This window comes from Trifolium pratense, linkage group LG7 (genome assembly GCF_020283565.1).
Source record: "Trifolium pratense cultivar HEN17-A07 linkage group LG7, ARS_RC_1.1, whole genome shotgun sequence".
Lineage (NCBI taxonomy): Eukaryota > Viridiplantae > Streptophyta > Magnoliopsida > Fabales > Fabaceae > Trifolium > Trifolium pratense.
In genome coordinates this window covers 23,886,635-23,903,266 of record NC_060065.1, presented here as the reverse complement: position 1 = coordinate 23,903,266, position 16,632 = coordinate 23,886,635, and the positions used below count along the sequence as shown (strand labels likewise).

General features: G+C 33.6%; 3 protein-coding genes across 3 annotated transcripts; all 3 read right to left on the bottom strand.

Annotated features, from left to right (window-relative positions):
• Positions 1–81: 81 nt before the first annotated feature.
• On the bottom strand, positions 82–5,578 carry LOC123895439 (gamma-soluble NSF attachment protein-like). Its single transcript, XM_045945798.1, has 9 exons — positions 5,425–5,578; positions 4,869–4,936; positions 4,459–4,543; positions 4,192–4,350; positions 3,309–3,446; positions 1,766–1,844; positions 1,244–1,323; positions 696–825; positions 82–356 (listed from the first exon to the last, which is right to left on the bottom strand). The coding sequence occupies exons 1-9, from the start codon at positions 5,526–5,528 to the stop codon at positions 252–254; spliced, it is 948 nt and encodes a 315-aa protein (XP_045801754.1). The 5' UTR covers positions 5,529–5,578; the 3' UTR covers positions 82–251.
• Positions 5,579–7,017: 1,439 nt separating this feature from the next.
• Positions 7,018–9,952, bottom strand: LOC123896093. Its single transcript, XM_045946533.1, has 5 exons — positions 9,489–9,952; positions 8,953–9,231; positions 8,690–8,822; positions 8,189–8,593; positions 7,018–8,071 (listed from the first exon to the last, which is right to left on the bottom strand). The coding sequence occupies exons 1-5, from the start codon at positions 9,950–9,952 to the stop codon at positions 7,229–7,231; spliced, it is 2,124 nt and encodes a 707-aa protein (XP_045802489.1). The 3' UTR covers positions 7,018–7,228.
• A 120-nt stretch (positions 9,953–10,072) lies between these two features.
• On the bottom strand, positions 10,073–11,809 carry LOC123896092. The gene is made up of 3 exons (XM_045946532.1): positions 11,176–11,809; positions 10,459–11,070; positions 10,073–10,341 (listed from the first exon to the last, which is right to left on the bottom strand). The coding sequence occupies exons 1-3, from the start codon at positions 11,807–11,809 to the stop codon at positions 10,073–10,075; spliced, it is 1,515 nt and encodes a 504-aa protein (XP_045802488.1).
• Positions 11,810–16,632: the final 4,823 nt, after the last annotated feature.

Below are 16,632 nucleotides of genomic sequence, written 5' to 3'. Positions count from 1 at the left end.
GTTCATTATAAACCAAAAAAAATTATTATACAACAATTTTTTAAATATTTTATTCTAAGTAAATTATTTTCTACCATAATATAATGACAAACTTAATATCGAATAACAATGACCCGTGCGACGGGTCTTTAAACTAGTTTTTATACAAAAACCAAAACCAATATATACTGAACAATTCAATCCGTTCGTCAACTTTGAAATAGGTTCTAAGCCACTGGCTATAAATAGAAAAATAAAACACTATTAAGATTTTAGGTCAGGTCATTTTCGTCCAGTGGCTCTTCATCATCTTCAGCAGTGACAGCCTTTAATGAACTCACATCGCCGGTTGGAAGTTTCCTCGCAAGCCTAATGATCTGCATATGATTTACTCCAAAGTGTCAACCAAAGTTGCTAGTCATTATTCGGTAATAATAATAATACTTAGATTGCATATAAGAGATTTTAAAGCTTGCTGCTGAATTATAAGGAAACATGATAAACAAATCATTTTAGAACCTACCCTTGAAACAGTAAGGAATGAAAGGTAAAAACATTCAGTTAAATAACGGATCTATTTGATTCTTGCACTCAAAAAGAGTAAGACCTAATAATATCGGTGACAAGCAGACCCGAAGTTTCTATAGCTAGATTGTATTCGTTATCTATATTTTCCCAGTCCAAATGAAAAACTACATACAAGCTAGATCACTTACTGCATGGTCAAGATGGGAAACAGCGCTAGACTGAGCAATTTTTTTAATTTCGTCGACGTCTCCATCCGTGTAAGCAGAAAGGAACTTGCCAGCGCAACGGCTATGGTCACTTTTGAGAAAAGCATCAATCCTACAGACACCACATGCATTTTTACCCATTTATTCATCAACTTGACTACCAATCTCAATGGAGCATATGATAAATAATAGAGTTAACTTAACAGTTACAATTGCAACCAAATGTATGCTGTGTTCCATAGAAATTTTGGTTACTGTTTGGAATTTTTCATCGTGCAAATCAAACATAAACAAATTTTCCCACAGGATTTAATGTATGAATGTTATTTTTTTAGGGGAAAGAAAAAGCTGGAGTGGGAAATCAAAGAAGCAAAGCCAATGTAAATGGTCAACGGCAACAGTAACAATGATGAAAATAATATTAGTTCACACAAGAGAGTTATCATGTTAAAATGATCCATATATCTCATGTTAATGTTTGTTGAGTTTACGGTACAGGACAACATAACAAGGAGGAGGTAGAAACTTACTGAGTACAGTCATTATAGCATTGCTCTGCTTGCTTAAAGTCGTGAGCGTAAAGGTAGACAATAATTGCACCAAGATAAGCCTGCATTCATGAATAGGTATGCGACAGAAAATTTATCAAAAAATAATAATAATACATTTCAGCAGATGACCAAAATTCTGATAAAATAATGGCACTAAAATAATTTAGTTGTGTATTACAAAATTTAGGGATCAGGGTTCCCAGCAGTCAGGTCTACCACGCATTCAGGTCATCGGTAGTCGATCCATCAAAATCAGACAGATCAGATTCAAACTCGGTATTTTAAATTAAAATTAAAAGGTAAACTCTGTTTTTCTTTGAACCGTTGGATCGAGATCGGACTGTCATTGATGTCTGAATGCGTGATCACATGACAACAGAGAATCCAATTTCAAAATTTAGCGTCCGATTCTAGCCTTGTTTATCTGTCTATTTCTCTTTCAGAGTATTTAGTCGAAAGAGTTGACTTAAAAGTTAAATACAGAATTATAATATTCCAAACCTTGGTCTGACTATTGGTAGCATTACACTTGTCAGCTGCCAAGCCCAATCTCAACAGCGAAGATGCAGCATCTGTATATCTGTGTATCAAACCATACCCGAGAAAATATGTAAGTTAACATACAATAATGAAATGTTTACGTACCAAGTTACATTTACGAAAGTAATTTTGATTTTTACATTATGCAAATAACATTACTCGAGTTAAAAGAAAAACCGATAATCACAAGAAAAGAGATCTTGTATTGCTCATCATATCTTAATTAAAGGGAAACCCCTCTAAACCACAAGTTTTACAAATCAAAGCCAAATTCCATGCCTTTCTAGCGACACTACTATACTAGTTAAGAGAAGAAATCTCCTTAAAAGGAGCATGAGTTATGGTCAGCCGTTGTGTAGCATATATTTCATATTGCATTTTGCTTCTTTACTGTGACCAGAACCAGTAATACTAGTCAACAAAATCTGGTTCAAGGACCTAGAGCAAACCCAGGACTCGTGTTTTAACTTATAAGGATATAAAAAACATAAGCTTTGGGGAGGAAGATAAAGCCGCAGTGGTCAAGTTTTGACATATGGTAACAATGATAAACTAATCCTAGGTCCCATTATTATGTTCTTAGGTAGCATTAGGCATATGAAAAGAACAGAATGGAACAAACTGTTTTGTTCAATTATCTTTGGTTCCACCCATTTACTAGAACTAAAATATACAACTTCTTCAGTAAAAACAATAAACAACTTCTTTAGCCGTATGTTCCATTCCATTGAATGTTTAAATAACACCAAATGTAGAACAGAACACATGTTTCTTCCGATCTAACCTGTTAGTTGTCCTGTTTTTCTCCTAGATGGGTATTTAGTGAATTTTTTAGATTAGATATTGGCCATCACATCACATCAACATAGTTAAAACTTAAGTTGTTGTTTCCTGCATCTGCCATAAAACTCATCAAGCCTCCAATTATAAATTTGGAAGTGCTATTTGCAGCAATCAAACAATCACAAATACGGTCCTTTATCATCATTGCTTGAAAATCAATGGAATCCTTACAAGCAAAGTACTTATTGTGGCTTCATGGCATTGAATTATTGAATAGTTTAAATAGTTTTCCGTTCTATTTCATGTTGGTTATCGTAGCTTAAGCATTCTATACTACATCACATGCACCCTTCACTTACTGTAGGAATGAAATTAACAAAATGAAACAAAACAAATGAATTTTATATAATAACTCAATATTATGAATCTTGTAAATTAGATTCCAGGAAACAATTCATTTAAGAAAATGTTAAACTATATCCATGTTATACTAAAGTTTTCAAGACTCAACTACAATATTTAACTTATTTTGTGTCATACATGTGTGAACATACAAAAATTAATCAATCCAATAGAATATATATAGAATCTATTATATATTTTGAATTTGTTATGGCTCAAGTAAAAAATTATATTCAATGTATCGTAAAATAGTGAAAAGGATAGGTTATGCACATACTCTAAATACCATAAAATGTACATTATCTTCTATAAAACTTACTTCTCAAGTTTTATATAAACACTAGTTACAGCGCGGTATAGATCAAAGGACATCTGTTCCTTTTCGTCGTCTTCAAGAATTGTAATAGCATCTGTATATAACTGAATAGCTTCTTCAGGCATAGTATCTTCCAAAGCACTACATGGGGAAAAGGTACTGTGAAAAACATATACTGATAATAAAAGATAGAGTTACATTCTTAGTAGACAGTAAAACACAATTTTACATCCAGATGCAATATATACAGCATCTGCAACGTAAAATATAAGGGCCGTCGCAATGTATTAAATTTATAATGAGACATATACAAATAATTTCTAAATTATAATTATTTAACATATTATTTAATTTATAGTGATCATGATATACACTCAATTCAGAGTAAGATATTTTATTAGAGAGAAGAGGGGAAACACACGACCATGATTAAGATAAGATAACATCCAAAGAAGAGAAGGAGACAGATTCGAGAACTTGAAAATATCAAGAGTGTAACAACACAACTCAATCCATAAACCATATCTGAAATGGAAACCCTTTTGAAACAGGCATGAGCACCACACGGATAAAAGGACATATACACAGATTATCCCAAAGCAAATGGCATTGCCCCAACCAAATACCCCAAAGGACTCCCTAAACTACATACTCCTACACAACGATCCTAGTCTGCTTGATTTTCACACATAACAGATGTAACTTGATTATCATGGAGTTAGTCAGTTAGATATGCTATCCTATGAGTATCAGGGAATTCACTTAATGTATTTCAATATATGGTTTAGTTGATTTCTTTACTTCAACTTATTGTTATGATAATAATATTAATAATAATATAAGACAGAACTCAGCTACAAAAAGATAGGGTAAACAATCCAATTACCGAGCTCCCTTTGCAAGAGCATCCGATGCAGGTTGTGGTCTCCCACACTCCATGAACAATTCAGATGCCTTTTGATAGAAGTCCGCAACTTCTCTCCAGTTGCTTAGTTCCTTAGCCAGAGCAGCGGCAGATTCCATGTGCTTAGCAGCGTCCCAAGGTCTGGTTAACTTGTCAAGGACAAACATAGAACAACTTTTTTACCCCTGATAACGGAAGAAGATGAAAAAAAAACTACAACATAATGAAAATCAAACAATATAAGGATACGAAGAAAGCATTTGTTGTCCTTGCGAAGCTTTCTCATACGCCGTTTTAGCTTTCTCAATGTTCTTGGAAACTCTAAACCCATTAGCTACATACACCAGAATAACAAGTGTTCATTAGATTTATTACCAACATTCCATTTTTTCTTAAAAAAAAGAAGTTAATTTAGACATGCTTCCCACCGGTGTTCTCAAATAGCAGCTAGAGCATAACAGAATATGAACAAATCACTATTGTTCCGTGATACACTAGTTAGTTAAATATGTTGTCAAATAGAGTCTATACTAAAGTTATAGCACTATATGTAGCGAAATTTGAACAAACTGCTATTTCACGCAATTTGCAATTGACAACACTGATTGCCACAAAGAATGAAATGAAATATATAGAACTGGTTGAATGATATTATTTACCAGCCTGTTCATAAAGAACAGTAGCAGTCTTCCAATCGGCACTCCACCTAGTGAGACTGAGTCTTGTTCTGAAAAGAGAAACAAACAACACAATTAATAAACCTTAAATCAATCAAGGTAAAATTTTCGGTATCCAATTTACATTGTTGGTCCCAGTACCCCATAGGCAAGATTTCAATGTAAGTTGCCTATGAGATACCAGTGCCAACAATGTAAGTTGGGTACCAGAGTGTTCACCAAGGGTTTCTTAACTACAGTTAAGTAATCCTATTGAGAATAAAATGTACAAAATTACTAGTAGTTTTTTTTTATTACAAAAATAAAAAACATGATACAAAATTACATAGTTCTCAAGCATTTGGGTTGGATTGGATCACATGATAAGGAAAAAATAAACAAAATCATATTTTGTTGTTTGCGTAGGATGCTAGAATTGGTAGATGGAATCTGAGGTTGAAACACGATTTGAATTACTATAAAAAATGAATAAAGAAATGAATGAGAGAAGAAGAAGAAGAAGAAGAAGAAGAAGAAGAAGAAGAAGATATAGACATACAGTTTATCAGCTTTGGATAATAACTTGTTGGGATCAGAGGACGCCATGGTTGTGTTGTACTGATTGCGGGGGCGTCTTGTCTTGTGGACTCCCTTCCGATTCATTCAACTGTTGCTCACAACTTACGCTTCAAACATTTTCTTCTAGGTCCAGTAATTACTCAACACGTCACACACATTTATTTATTTATTTATTTTTAAGTTTATCAAAATGAATTAAATTAGTAATATTTTTTGAGAAATTAAATTAATTTCCAATAATTATTGTCATTTCATCCATCTACCTAAAATAAATAATTTGAGTTTTACAATTGTCTAGCTTAATGTTGATTCTATTGTAATGGATGAGGCAGTCAAGACCGGCAGAGTTAGTAGCCCAGTCGGGTTGTTACCGTCGGTGAAACACATTCGGTGAATGTTAGACTCAGATTGGGAGATCAAAATTGAGCATGCTTATAAAGGATCAAACAAGTGTGCAGACGCGTTGGCAAGTATTGATTGTCAATTAGATCGCGAAATAATATTTTATGATTCTTGTCCTACTCCAATTACGGAGTTATTGTTAGTTGATGAATAAGGGTTAACCACAAGGGTTAACAACCCCGAGAACTATTTCTGTATAATCTTTCCTTTCAGGGCTTAGGCCCAATCTACCATAAAAAAATAAAATAAAAAAACTGAATTAGTTTTTAACAAGCTTAATTAAAGTTTTGATCCCCCTATGGGTATTGGATGAATCACCAAAAAAAAAGTTTGATTTGCGATAGATGGTTTTGTGGCGGTTTCCACACTACCGTCGTCGCCCTTCTTTCTTATTCAATCTTGGTCTTCTCCCTAAGATTCATATTCAAGTTCGTTCTTCTTTCTTTAACTTATGCTTCAGATTCAAACTCGTTGTTTATTCACTACAAGAAAACAATGATTTACTGGCGGCCAAAAGCCCTCAGTAATGCACAATTTTCGTCAAAAATACATGCATTACTGACGGCCATGGACCCTCAGCAAAATACTCGCCGGTAATGGTTACTGGCGGCCCAGGACCGTCAATAACGTTACTGACGGCCTGGAGCCACCAATAAAGCACAACGGTCAATTCAAAAGGACATGCATTTGTGACGGCCTGCAGCCGCTAATAACGGAATTCGAGGGTGAATTCCTGGCGGTCTGCAGCCGTCAGTAACGCTTAATTAATTTAAAAAAAAATAATTTAATAATTTAATTATTTAAAATCAATATTAATAATATTGATTTTTAAATAATTAAATTATTAAATTATTTTTAAAAAATTCTAGTTTTAATAATTTAATTTTTTTAAAAAAATAATTAAATTAAATTAATATTATTGATTTTTAATAATTTAATTATTTAAAAATCAATATTAATAATATTGATTTTTAAATAATTAAATTATTTTTTAAAAATTCTAGTTTTAATAATTTAATTTTTTTAAAAAAATATACTGCATAATAAATAATTAAAAAATATTAAATATAATTTTATTTTTACAAAAAATATTAAAATTTAATTAAAAGCATAATAAAAATACTTAACATAAGCATAATTAAACATAATAATAATATTGTCATTACAAAAAGAAAACAATTAAACATAATATAAATTGTCGTTATGTTATACAAATAATTAAATCAACAACAGATAATTAAAATTACACATCAAGGTTGGTCAGGCGGCTGATATAGTGGTCGCTTCCCCTTGCCACTGTATGTTGGCTGACGCGGCCTTCCTTGGCCTCGGCCTCTACCTCCCTCATTTATTATGACTGGGGGGAGTGACGTTCGCGGAGGTCATGCCACAGGCCTATGAACGAAGTTAATTGGGGCTTGATTGGGATCAAAGCTGGCTTGATTCGGGAAGAAGTTGTCTTGGGGTTGATTGGGGTTGTCATGTGGGATTATGAAGTTTTGTTGATATGGATTTGATGATCTCTGTCGATGGTATTCGGTGAAAGCAGTTTGTTGATTATTTCTACCGCTTCCGCCACTACTGCTTCCACTTGTTTGCCCAACAGGATCAAAAAATTGTAAATGAATTGGTTCATTAAGCATTTGACTCATATCCTCTATGCTCATACTCAGTACTGGATCACCCTCTCGGTACTCCGGCAGCTGATTCAAATTGACCATGCTATTCAAATCCGATCGATATTCTTGTTCACCGGCATTTTGATTTTGTCGTGCTGATCCCTGAGATGATGATCCAACCCCCGCCGGCGCCGGCGCCCTCTGCTGCGCAAAGAATTCCTGCAATACATGTTGGACCCGTTGGTCCACCCGCTGATCAAATGTTGCTTCGTACTCTTCGTGGAATTCTTCTCGATACGTGGCCCTCATTCGCGCTTCATACTCATCATCGGTTTCCTCTCTTTGAGCTGGACGAGAGCGTCCTGTACTCATACTAGATCTAGATGATGAAGATGTGTAAGTGACATCTCTCAAATCAGTTGGGTCACTTTCATATAAAGAAGATGTACACCCAGCAGCGAATTTGCGACCTCGATTCGCACCACCAGCATTCTTAACAAAAGCCAACGACATCTTGTTTCGACGAACCTCCTCATTATCTCGCCTATGAGGTGGTAGTCGTAGTTGGCTGGCATTATATTCTTCAGCCCAAATTTGCGTCAACCTCTACAATAAATTAAAAAATAATTATAATTAATTAATTATAATGTTTAAATATAATTATAATGTTTAAAAAATAATGTTATAAGAAATAAATAATAAATAATATATATAAATACTTACCGAAACTTCTTGCGCCCTTGCCCCCGTCCATTCACCGGAATCTGCATACTTGTGCATCATGTCATTCATTTCCATAAAGGTGGGTGGACGACCAAATTGTTGAATGAACTCAAGACGAAGCGTTCCGGCAGATTTCGACCCTCCAGAGTGTACGCACGCACGATTGGCTTCATCAGTATTTCTGTTGGCTTTGTTCTTTTGACACTTTGCCTTATATTCTTCCTCTTCCCATCTGAGGCACAACATAGGGTATGAATTACCAGCGAGCCAAAGTGGTGGTTTTGAAGGATCCTTTTTAACCTTTTTCCGTGCTTCAAAAAGTAAGGTCGACAGACGCTTGGTGGCTTTTTTGTTGAATATAGCCTCAATAGCCGCTGTGTGGTGATTTAGCCAAGTTACTTGCGACTACGAAAAATAAAGAAAAATTGTTAATAAATTAGTAAATATATGTTTAGTAACAAAATTGATTGGATAAAAAAGTAATTATAAATAAAAACGTACCCTGAAGCCATTCCAAAATTGTTGATATCCACGCTCATCTGCCCTGACCTCCGTCCAGTTGAGATATGGAGCCTGGAATTTGGATTTCAATGCATAATTGATTGCCTTCGTCGCCGCATTTTGGGGTTGCAAACTGCACAATATATATATATATATATATATATATATATATATATATATATATATATATATTAGTTAAGAATAATAATCATATATATCCAATTAATTTATTAAACACAAATTCTTAATAATAATTAACTTACTCTGTGGCGGTATATGGCATGATGATGGGTCTACCATACCGGTCAACCAACAATTCATTTTGAGGAGCTAGAAGTGCAATATCGGCAATTTCCTCGTCCTCGTGGTCATCATCGTCATCGTAGGAGTCGTACTCCTCTTCCACACCATATACAGTTCTAGACTTGGGCATACCCTCCAACCATCGATTCCGAACAACGCGGCGGGGTAAAGCACGTCTACGTCCCCCGCGTCCGCGTCCTCCGCGTCCGACACCCGGTGGTGGTGGAATATCATCAAATCTGTAACCATTGACAAAGTAGGTGTGCCATTGTTTAACGATTGACTTTGGGCCATCAGATAAGTTTCTCAAGTGTTGTATGATACGAGTTGCGGGTGTTTGTTGGTACTTGTATTCTTTGAACCATGCTGGAAATTGCGAATTGATTTGAGCAGAAGTATGTTGTGTTAAAAACATCCTAAGTTATTAAATATCGTTAGTTATAAGCGAACTTAATTGGAATAAATAATTATTTAATAATTAATTAAAAATACTCACTGTAAATAGGGCTCGACTTCATTGCAATTAATCAGCAAGTGAACATGCGCCGAATAGAGAACTTTGTCACCAGGATACAACACTTTCTCACCACCACCATTACGACCAGGCAAGCTGAATATTGACATGTTTAATGGGTGAATTCTCACAGGCCGAGATGTTTCAGTTTCATTGCGAATATGGCTTGATGACAACGTGTCTTTGAAGTAATGCGAACAAAAGTAAATTGTTTCGCGGTGTAAGTATGTTGCACAAATTGAGCCTTCGACCCTAGCTTTGTTTTTCACGGCACGTTTTGCATAACACATGAACCTTTCGAACGGGTACATCCATCTATATTGAACCGGCCCACCAAGTCTAGCCTCGTATGCAAGATGCACCACAACATGCTCCATAGAATCAAACAAGGCAGGAGGAAATATTCTCTCCAACTTACACAAGATCAGTGGAATGTCATTTTCCATCTTGATGAGATCAGCCTCTCTTAGCGTTGTCGAACACAAATTCTTGAAAAATTGACTGATTTCAATAAGCGGATTCAATACATGTTGGGGTAAAGAACTAAATGCAATCGGAAGTAAAGTCTAGAAAAAAACATGACAATCATGACTTTTCATCCCACGCATCCTTCCGTGGTCAACATCAGCGCATCTCGCCAAATTCGACGAATAACCGTCTGGCATCTTCACTTCTTTTACCCATCGACAAACAGATTTTGCTTCGTCAGGAGATAAAGTATAGTTTGCACGAGGTTTAAGAAGTTTGTCGTTAGATGTCTCCACCAACAACAGTTCGTTACGTTTGCAATACAACCCTATGTCTCTCCTCGCGTTGTCATTATCTTTCGTTTTTCCTTTGACATTCATGACAGTGTTAAATATATTTTCAAACACATTTTTCTCAATATGCATAACATCAAGGTTGTGACGTAAAAGGTTGTCTTTCCAATACGGCAGATCCCAAAAGATACTTCTTTTTGTCCAGTTGTGCGTTTGTCCATAACCACGCGGTTTAGAGGCAACACCACCTACAACCTCAACCTTTGGAATATCTTTCACTTTGTTCCAGACTTGTCGGGATGTCAAATAATCTGGTGGATCGCGAGTCTCGGTGTCACCATGAACAAAAGCATTTTTATTTCTTCTAAACGGATGATCAGTAGGCAAGAACCGACGATGACAGTCAAACCAAGTAGCCTTCCCACCGTTGTGTAACCAAAACGCTTTGGTGTCCATCATGCAAATAGGACATCCTAGTTTACCATGTGTCCCCCATCCAGACAACATCCTATATGCAGGAAAATCATTAATGGTCCACATCAAAGCTCCTCTCATATTGAAATTTCGTTTTTGGTTGATATCATACGTCGCAACACTGTTCCACAATCTCTTCAAATCATCAATCAAAGGTTGTAAATAGATATCAATACCAACAGTTGGACTAGATGGGCCTGGTATTACAGCGGCTAAAAACATGTAAGGTTTTGACATGCACATATCAGGAGGAAGATTGTACGGGGTAACCAGAACAGGCCAACATGAATATGGAGTGGCTGATACTTGAGTATATGGTGTAAATCCATCTGAGCATAACCCAAGTCGGACATTCCGTGGCTCCGAAGCAAATTCGGGATAAACTTGATCAAAATGCTTCCAAGCCATTCCATCAGAAGGATGTCGCAACTCACCTGACATTTTTCTCCTTTCATAGTTTTCACGATGCCATGTCATTTTACTGGCAGTTTGCATCGATGCATACAACCTTTGCAACCTTGGTATTATGGGTAAATAGAACATCGCCTTTCTTGGGATTGGCTTCCTTCTGACTGACCATGAATTTCTTGTTACACGATATCTTGGTTCTTGACAAAATTTACATTCAAGTAATGCACCGTCAGCTACACCAAATTCGTTGCTATAGTACAACATACACCCGTTAACACAACAGTCAATTCTCTTCGCTCCGAGTCCTAACTTTGCAACCAATTGTCTTGCTTCGTAATAATTTTTTGGCAAATCAAGAGGACGGTCTATTGTTATATCCAACATCAGTTTCGTTATCAAGTCCATGGTGTATTCTGAAACAAGACATTCAGACTTGATACCCAAAAGTCTAATACACACCGTTAACTTTGAGTCTCGAGAGCCTTCACACAACGGTGTATTTGTCTCTTTCAAAAGATCAAAAAATCGCTGGGCTTCCTCATTTGGTCGCTCGACGTTAACATCAGCGTCATATTCATCATCAGCAGGGTCGTCGACATCATTTGGCACATAAATCGGCGTATTAAACCCAAGGGCATTATTTATCATATTGTCCATCTCATTAAACGGATCATAATGCTGATGATAATATTCGGGAACAACAACGGGCTGAAAAACACTGTTTGAAGCACGATTTTGATTCACGGGAACAATCGTGGAACATCCCTCGCCATGACTTGACCAAACCCAATAATTAGGTTGGAATCCCTTTTTATATAAATGAGACCTAATTTCATCTTCGCTGCGTATTCTTGTACATCGACAAAGTACACACGGACATCTAATTCCCCCTTCACGTATCACAATGTCATTATATTTTACTGTATTGATAAACATTTCGACCCCTATTTTAAATTCCTCTTTAACCCGGCCCCTCTTTCCAGGATTATGTCTATCGTACATCCAATTACGATTGGTAAAATCCATATCTGCGTAGTTTAATTAATATATAATTAGATCAATGTATTAAATTTATTACTTTATTTTTCAAAAGTATTTTGGACATATATATATGTCTAGTCAACAATAACATATAAACTTTTAACATTTTATTTTTAAAGTTTATGGTTTATTAAATCTAAAAAATACTAAGTTTTTTAGTTGACAAAACTACCGACTTTTTAACATATATATTATAATTTTTTAAAATATAATTTTTTTCTTTTTTTAAATACATAGTAATAATAAAATGCTAGTAACTATTTCTAAGTGTACGGTAAAAAAAAAGCTATCACTAAATATTATAAATTAAAATTACATATATTACTTACTTGGGTGCCGGGTAGAGTCTTACTTGGCGCGCTCCTAACCACAAACTCCGCTCATAACCCACGACCTCCGATGACCACGAGAATTTGCTAATAAAAATTGTAAACAACAAAATATTAGAACATATACATTTAAATAACAAAGTAAAAATTTTAACTTTAAAAGTAAAACACAAACACTTACCACTTTTTGGATGGAGATATGAAAATTACATTACTTTTTTAAAAATACACAAACTGTTAAAAATTTTCTTTTTTAAAAAGAATTTTTTAAAAATTTCGTTTTTTAAAAAAAGAATATAAATATACTGTTTTTTTGAAAAAAAAAAATACTTATTTAAAAAAAAAATTACTGTTTTCGAAATAAACAAAATTAAATATATTTTTTTAATTTTTTTTACAAAAACAATAATTTTTATACATAGTGATAAGAAAATATTAGTAACAAATAACAAAGTATTAATTAATAACTATTACTAAGTATACGGTAAAAAAAAACTATCACTAAATATTATAAATTAAAATTACGTTACTTACTTGGGTGCCGAGTAGATTCTTACTTGGCGCGCTCCTAACCCACGAACTCCGCTCCTAACTCACGACCTCCGATGACCACGAGAATTTGCTAATAAAAATGGTAAACAACAAATATTAGAACATATACATTTAAATAACAAAGCAAAAATTTTAACTTTAAAAACACTTACCACTTTTTGGATGGAGATATGAAAATGACATTACTTTTTTAAAAATACACAAACTGTTAAAATTTTTCTTTATTAAAAATAATTTTTTAAATATTTCGTTTTTAAAAATAAGAATATAAATATACTGTTTTTTTGAGAAAAAAAATACTTATTTTAAAAAAAATATTACTGTTTTCGAAATAAACAAAATTAAATATATTTTTTTAATTTTTTTTACAAAAACAATAATTTTTATACTTAGTGATAAGAAAATATTAGTAACAAATTACAAAGTATTAATTAATAACTATTACTAAGTATACGGTAAAAAAAAACTATCACTAAGTATTATAAATTAAAATTACGTTACTTACTTGGGTGCCGAGTAGATTCTTACTTGGCGCGCTCCTAACCCACGAACTCCGCTCCTAACCCACGACCACGAGAATAAGACTTGCTAATAAAAATGGTAAACAACAAATATTAGAACGTATACATTTAAATAACAAAGAAAAAATTTTAACTTTGTCAAAATAAAACACAAACACTTACCACTTTTTGGATGAAAATATGAGAGTTAAAAGTATGAAATTTAAGAGAGAAGTTAGAGAAAATTTAGAGAGAGAATGAAAATGTAAAAATGAAGGGAAGTAAAATGAATTTGTGGAAGAGTAATATATAGGAGAAGTGACCGTTGGTGAATTTAAATTTCGAAAAGCATTACTGGCGGCCTGAAGCCGTCAGTAATTCACAACGGTAAGTACATTATTGACGGCCCACCCTCGTCAATACGCATCATTAAATACTGGCGGCCCACCCTCGTCATTAATGTTCAACGGTCTCCTTTAATTACTGACGGCCTGTAGCCGTCGTAATTTCCAAGACCTTTTCTTACATTACTGACGGCCCCTAGCCGTCACTAATGCCCAATCTGACGTTTTTCGTTTTTCAAGGAGGGATAATGCATTACTGACGGATTGTAGCCTTCAGTAACTTAAAAATACATTACTGAGGGCTTTTAGCCCTCAATAAATTTGGTAAATAATATCATGTTTTCTTGTAGTGATTCAACGTAAGCTTCAAATTCTCCTCAGACTCTTCCTTCAGCTTCAATTGACCTTCATTCAACCTTCAAAATCACCCTCCACAGTTCAGTTTCTCATTTCATTATTGTTAATTTTTTTCATCATTTGGTTTCATGAATTGGTAATTAGGTATATGAAATTTATCTATTCCTTTGTTATATTATGTTTTGATTGAGTATGAAGAACTAGGTTTACAAAATTTATTTATTGGTTTGTTGTATGTTTTGATTGAGTATGAAGAATTAGGTATTGCAAAGTTGCAAGTTCTTATATATGAGTTATGACTATAAAAGAAAAGAAAGCTGAATTAGGTACATAACTTATGTATAAAGTGGAGTACTACAAAAATTTGATGATGATTGTGGATGCCTACATTTTATAAATTGCAACTCAAAGGCCTTCTTTCTACAGGCAATCAAAGCAAAGGGCAGTGACTTCCTTGAAGCTCCTGTTTCGGGTAGCAAGAAGCCGGTAGAAGATGGCCAACTAGTAATACTTGCTTCTGGCGACAAGGTATTTTTAATGTCAAAGATGTGGATAAATGTTATGTCATTTGGCTTGCATCTTACTATGTTGCGCTTTTAACTATTTGGAGAATTGAATTGTTCAAAAGTTTCCTCTTATCTTATATTGCGACATTCATTTTATATTTGTTATAATTTCATAAACATTAGTATAACTGATGATTTGATACACTTGAATATTAGGAAGACTGTGTTTTTGTGTTGTTATGCTCTCTCTTGCACTGCAATTATGCAGTGATAGTAGGATATATTGAAAAACTATTAGTTGTTCCATTATTATATAGTAGACTAGAGATGTAGAAGTATGCTAATCATTTTGCTGCCATTTGAAGTGTTCTACTTGCCATAAACACATGATAAATGATTAATTAAGATGTTTACGGAAACATCTCCTTAATAGATTGGAAATAAGTCCATTGGATTAGCACAGGTCGACGGTTCTATCTCATTAGGTTAGGCTTTAAGTATATATCGAGGGAAGAAATTAAAGAAATGTGTGATAAAGGGTCTGTTTGGTAAAAATAAGCTATAAGCTAGCTGATAGCTGAAAAGCTAGCTTATTGAAATTAAAGTGTTTGGTAAAATTAGCTTTTAAAGTGGTTATTAAATATAAAATTACATAATTGATAGTGGGTAGTTTATTTTTTAGAGTGAGTAGTTATTAAATTAAAGGGTAAAAATGAAATAAAGTGTAAAAAGCTATAAGCTATAAGCTCAAATGCTACTTGAAATAGCATCTGAAAAAAAGCTATAAGCTAGTACAAAAAGCTTGTTACCAAACACCTCTAATTTTTTGAAACAAGCTTATAAACTCATATAATAAGCTATAAGCTAGCTTATTTGTGTTACCAAACACACCCAAAATCAACCGGTTTAGATTACGAAGTGAAGCTTAACCAAATGGAATAAATTGTAATGAAAACAAAGACCGCTTGTATCCTAACTAGTCAGTACCCGTGCGTCGCACGGATTTTTGAAAACATAAAAAAAACTACGCATAGTCAAATTAATGCAACAAACCAAAAATATTTATTATGACCGGACACACAAAAAACATAAAAATTAAGACCGGATAATGATTTTTTTTTTAAGGAAGACCGGATAATGATATCGTAATAAATAATCAATTACATATACGTATATTACCCATTCTGAACATAAATATAAGGGGAAAAAAATTGTTTTTCGGTATTTAACAGATTTACCTAAATGTAGTTAAATCTATTGATTCAACGAAAAGCATGAGTTAAATTTACTATATTACCTATTTTAAAAATGTAAAAGTACAAAACCGAAATAAATATAAAATCTTAAAATAAATATAAATGAAATAAGAATATTAGAAATATAAGTTTTAATTAGTTTAAAAAAAGTAAAATTATGTTTATGATAATAACAAAATTTTAAAGTATAATTTTAATTATATTTATATCCGAAGATAGCATAGAATTGAATTAAATCATCTAATGCAATGTCAAAATATCTAAATATTTAAAGATGACTAATTATCATCCATTAATTAACGCATATAGGCTAGGCTTAAAATATATTAGAGATGGGTTAATTAAAATAATCAACCCAAGGGTATAATAGGGCTTGAATTATATATTTAATTCTTATTAAATTGATTTCTTATAAAAAAAATACACTGGACCGGTAAAAAACAAAATCTTAATGCCACCACCCCCAACCAATAATTCCATGCCACGTTGAATAAGTTTTAACCAAAAAAAAAAAATATCAATAATAGTCTGCTAAAGAAAACAAAAGATCATTTTCTCGACAGTGTTTACCACAAGAACAAATCAATTCAACTTC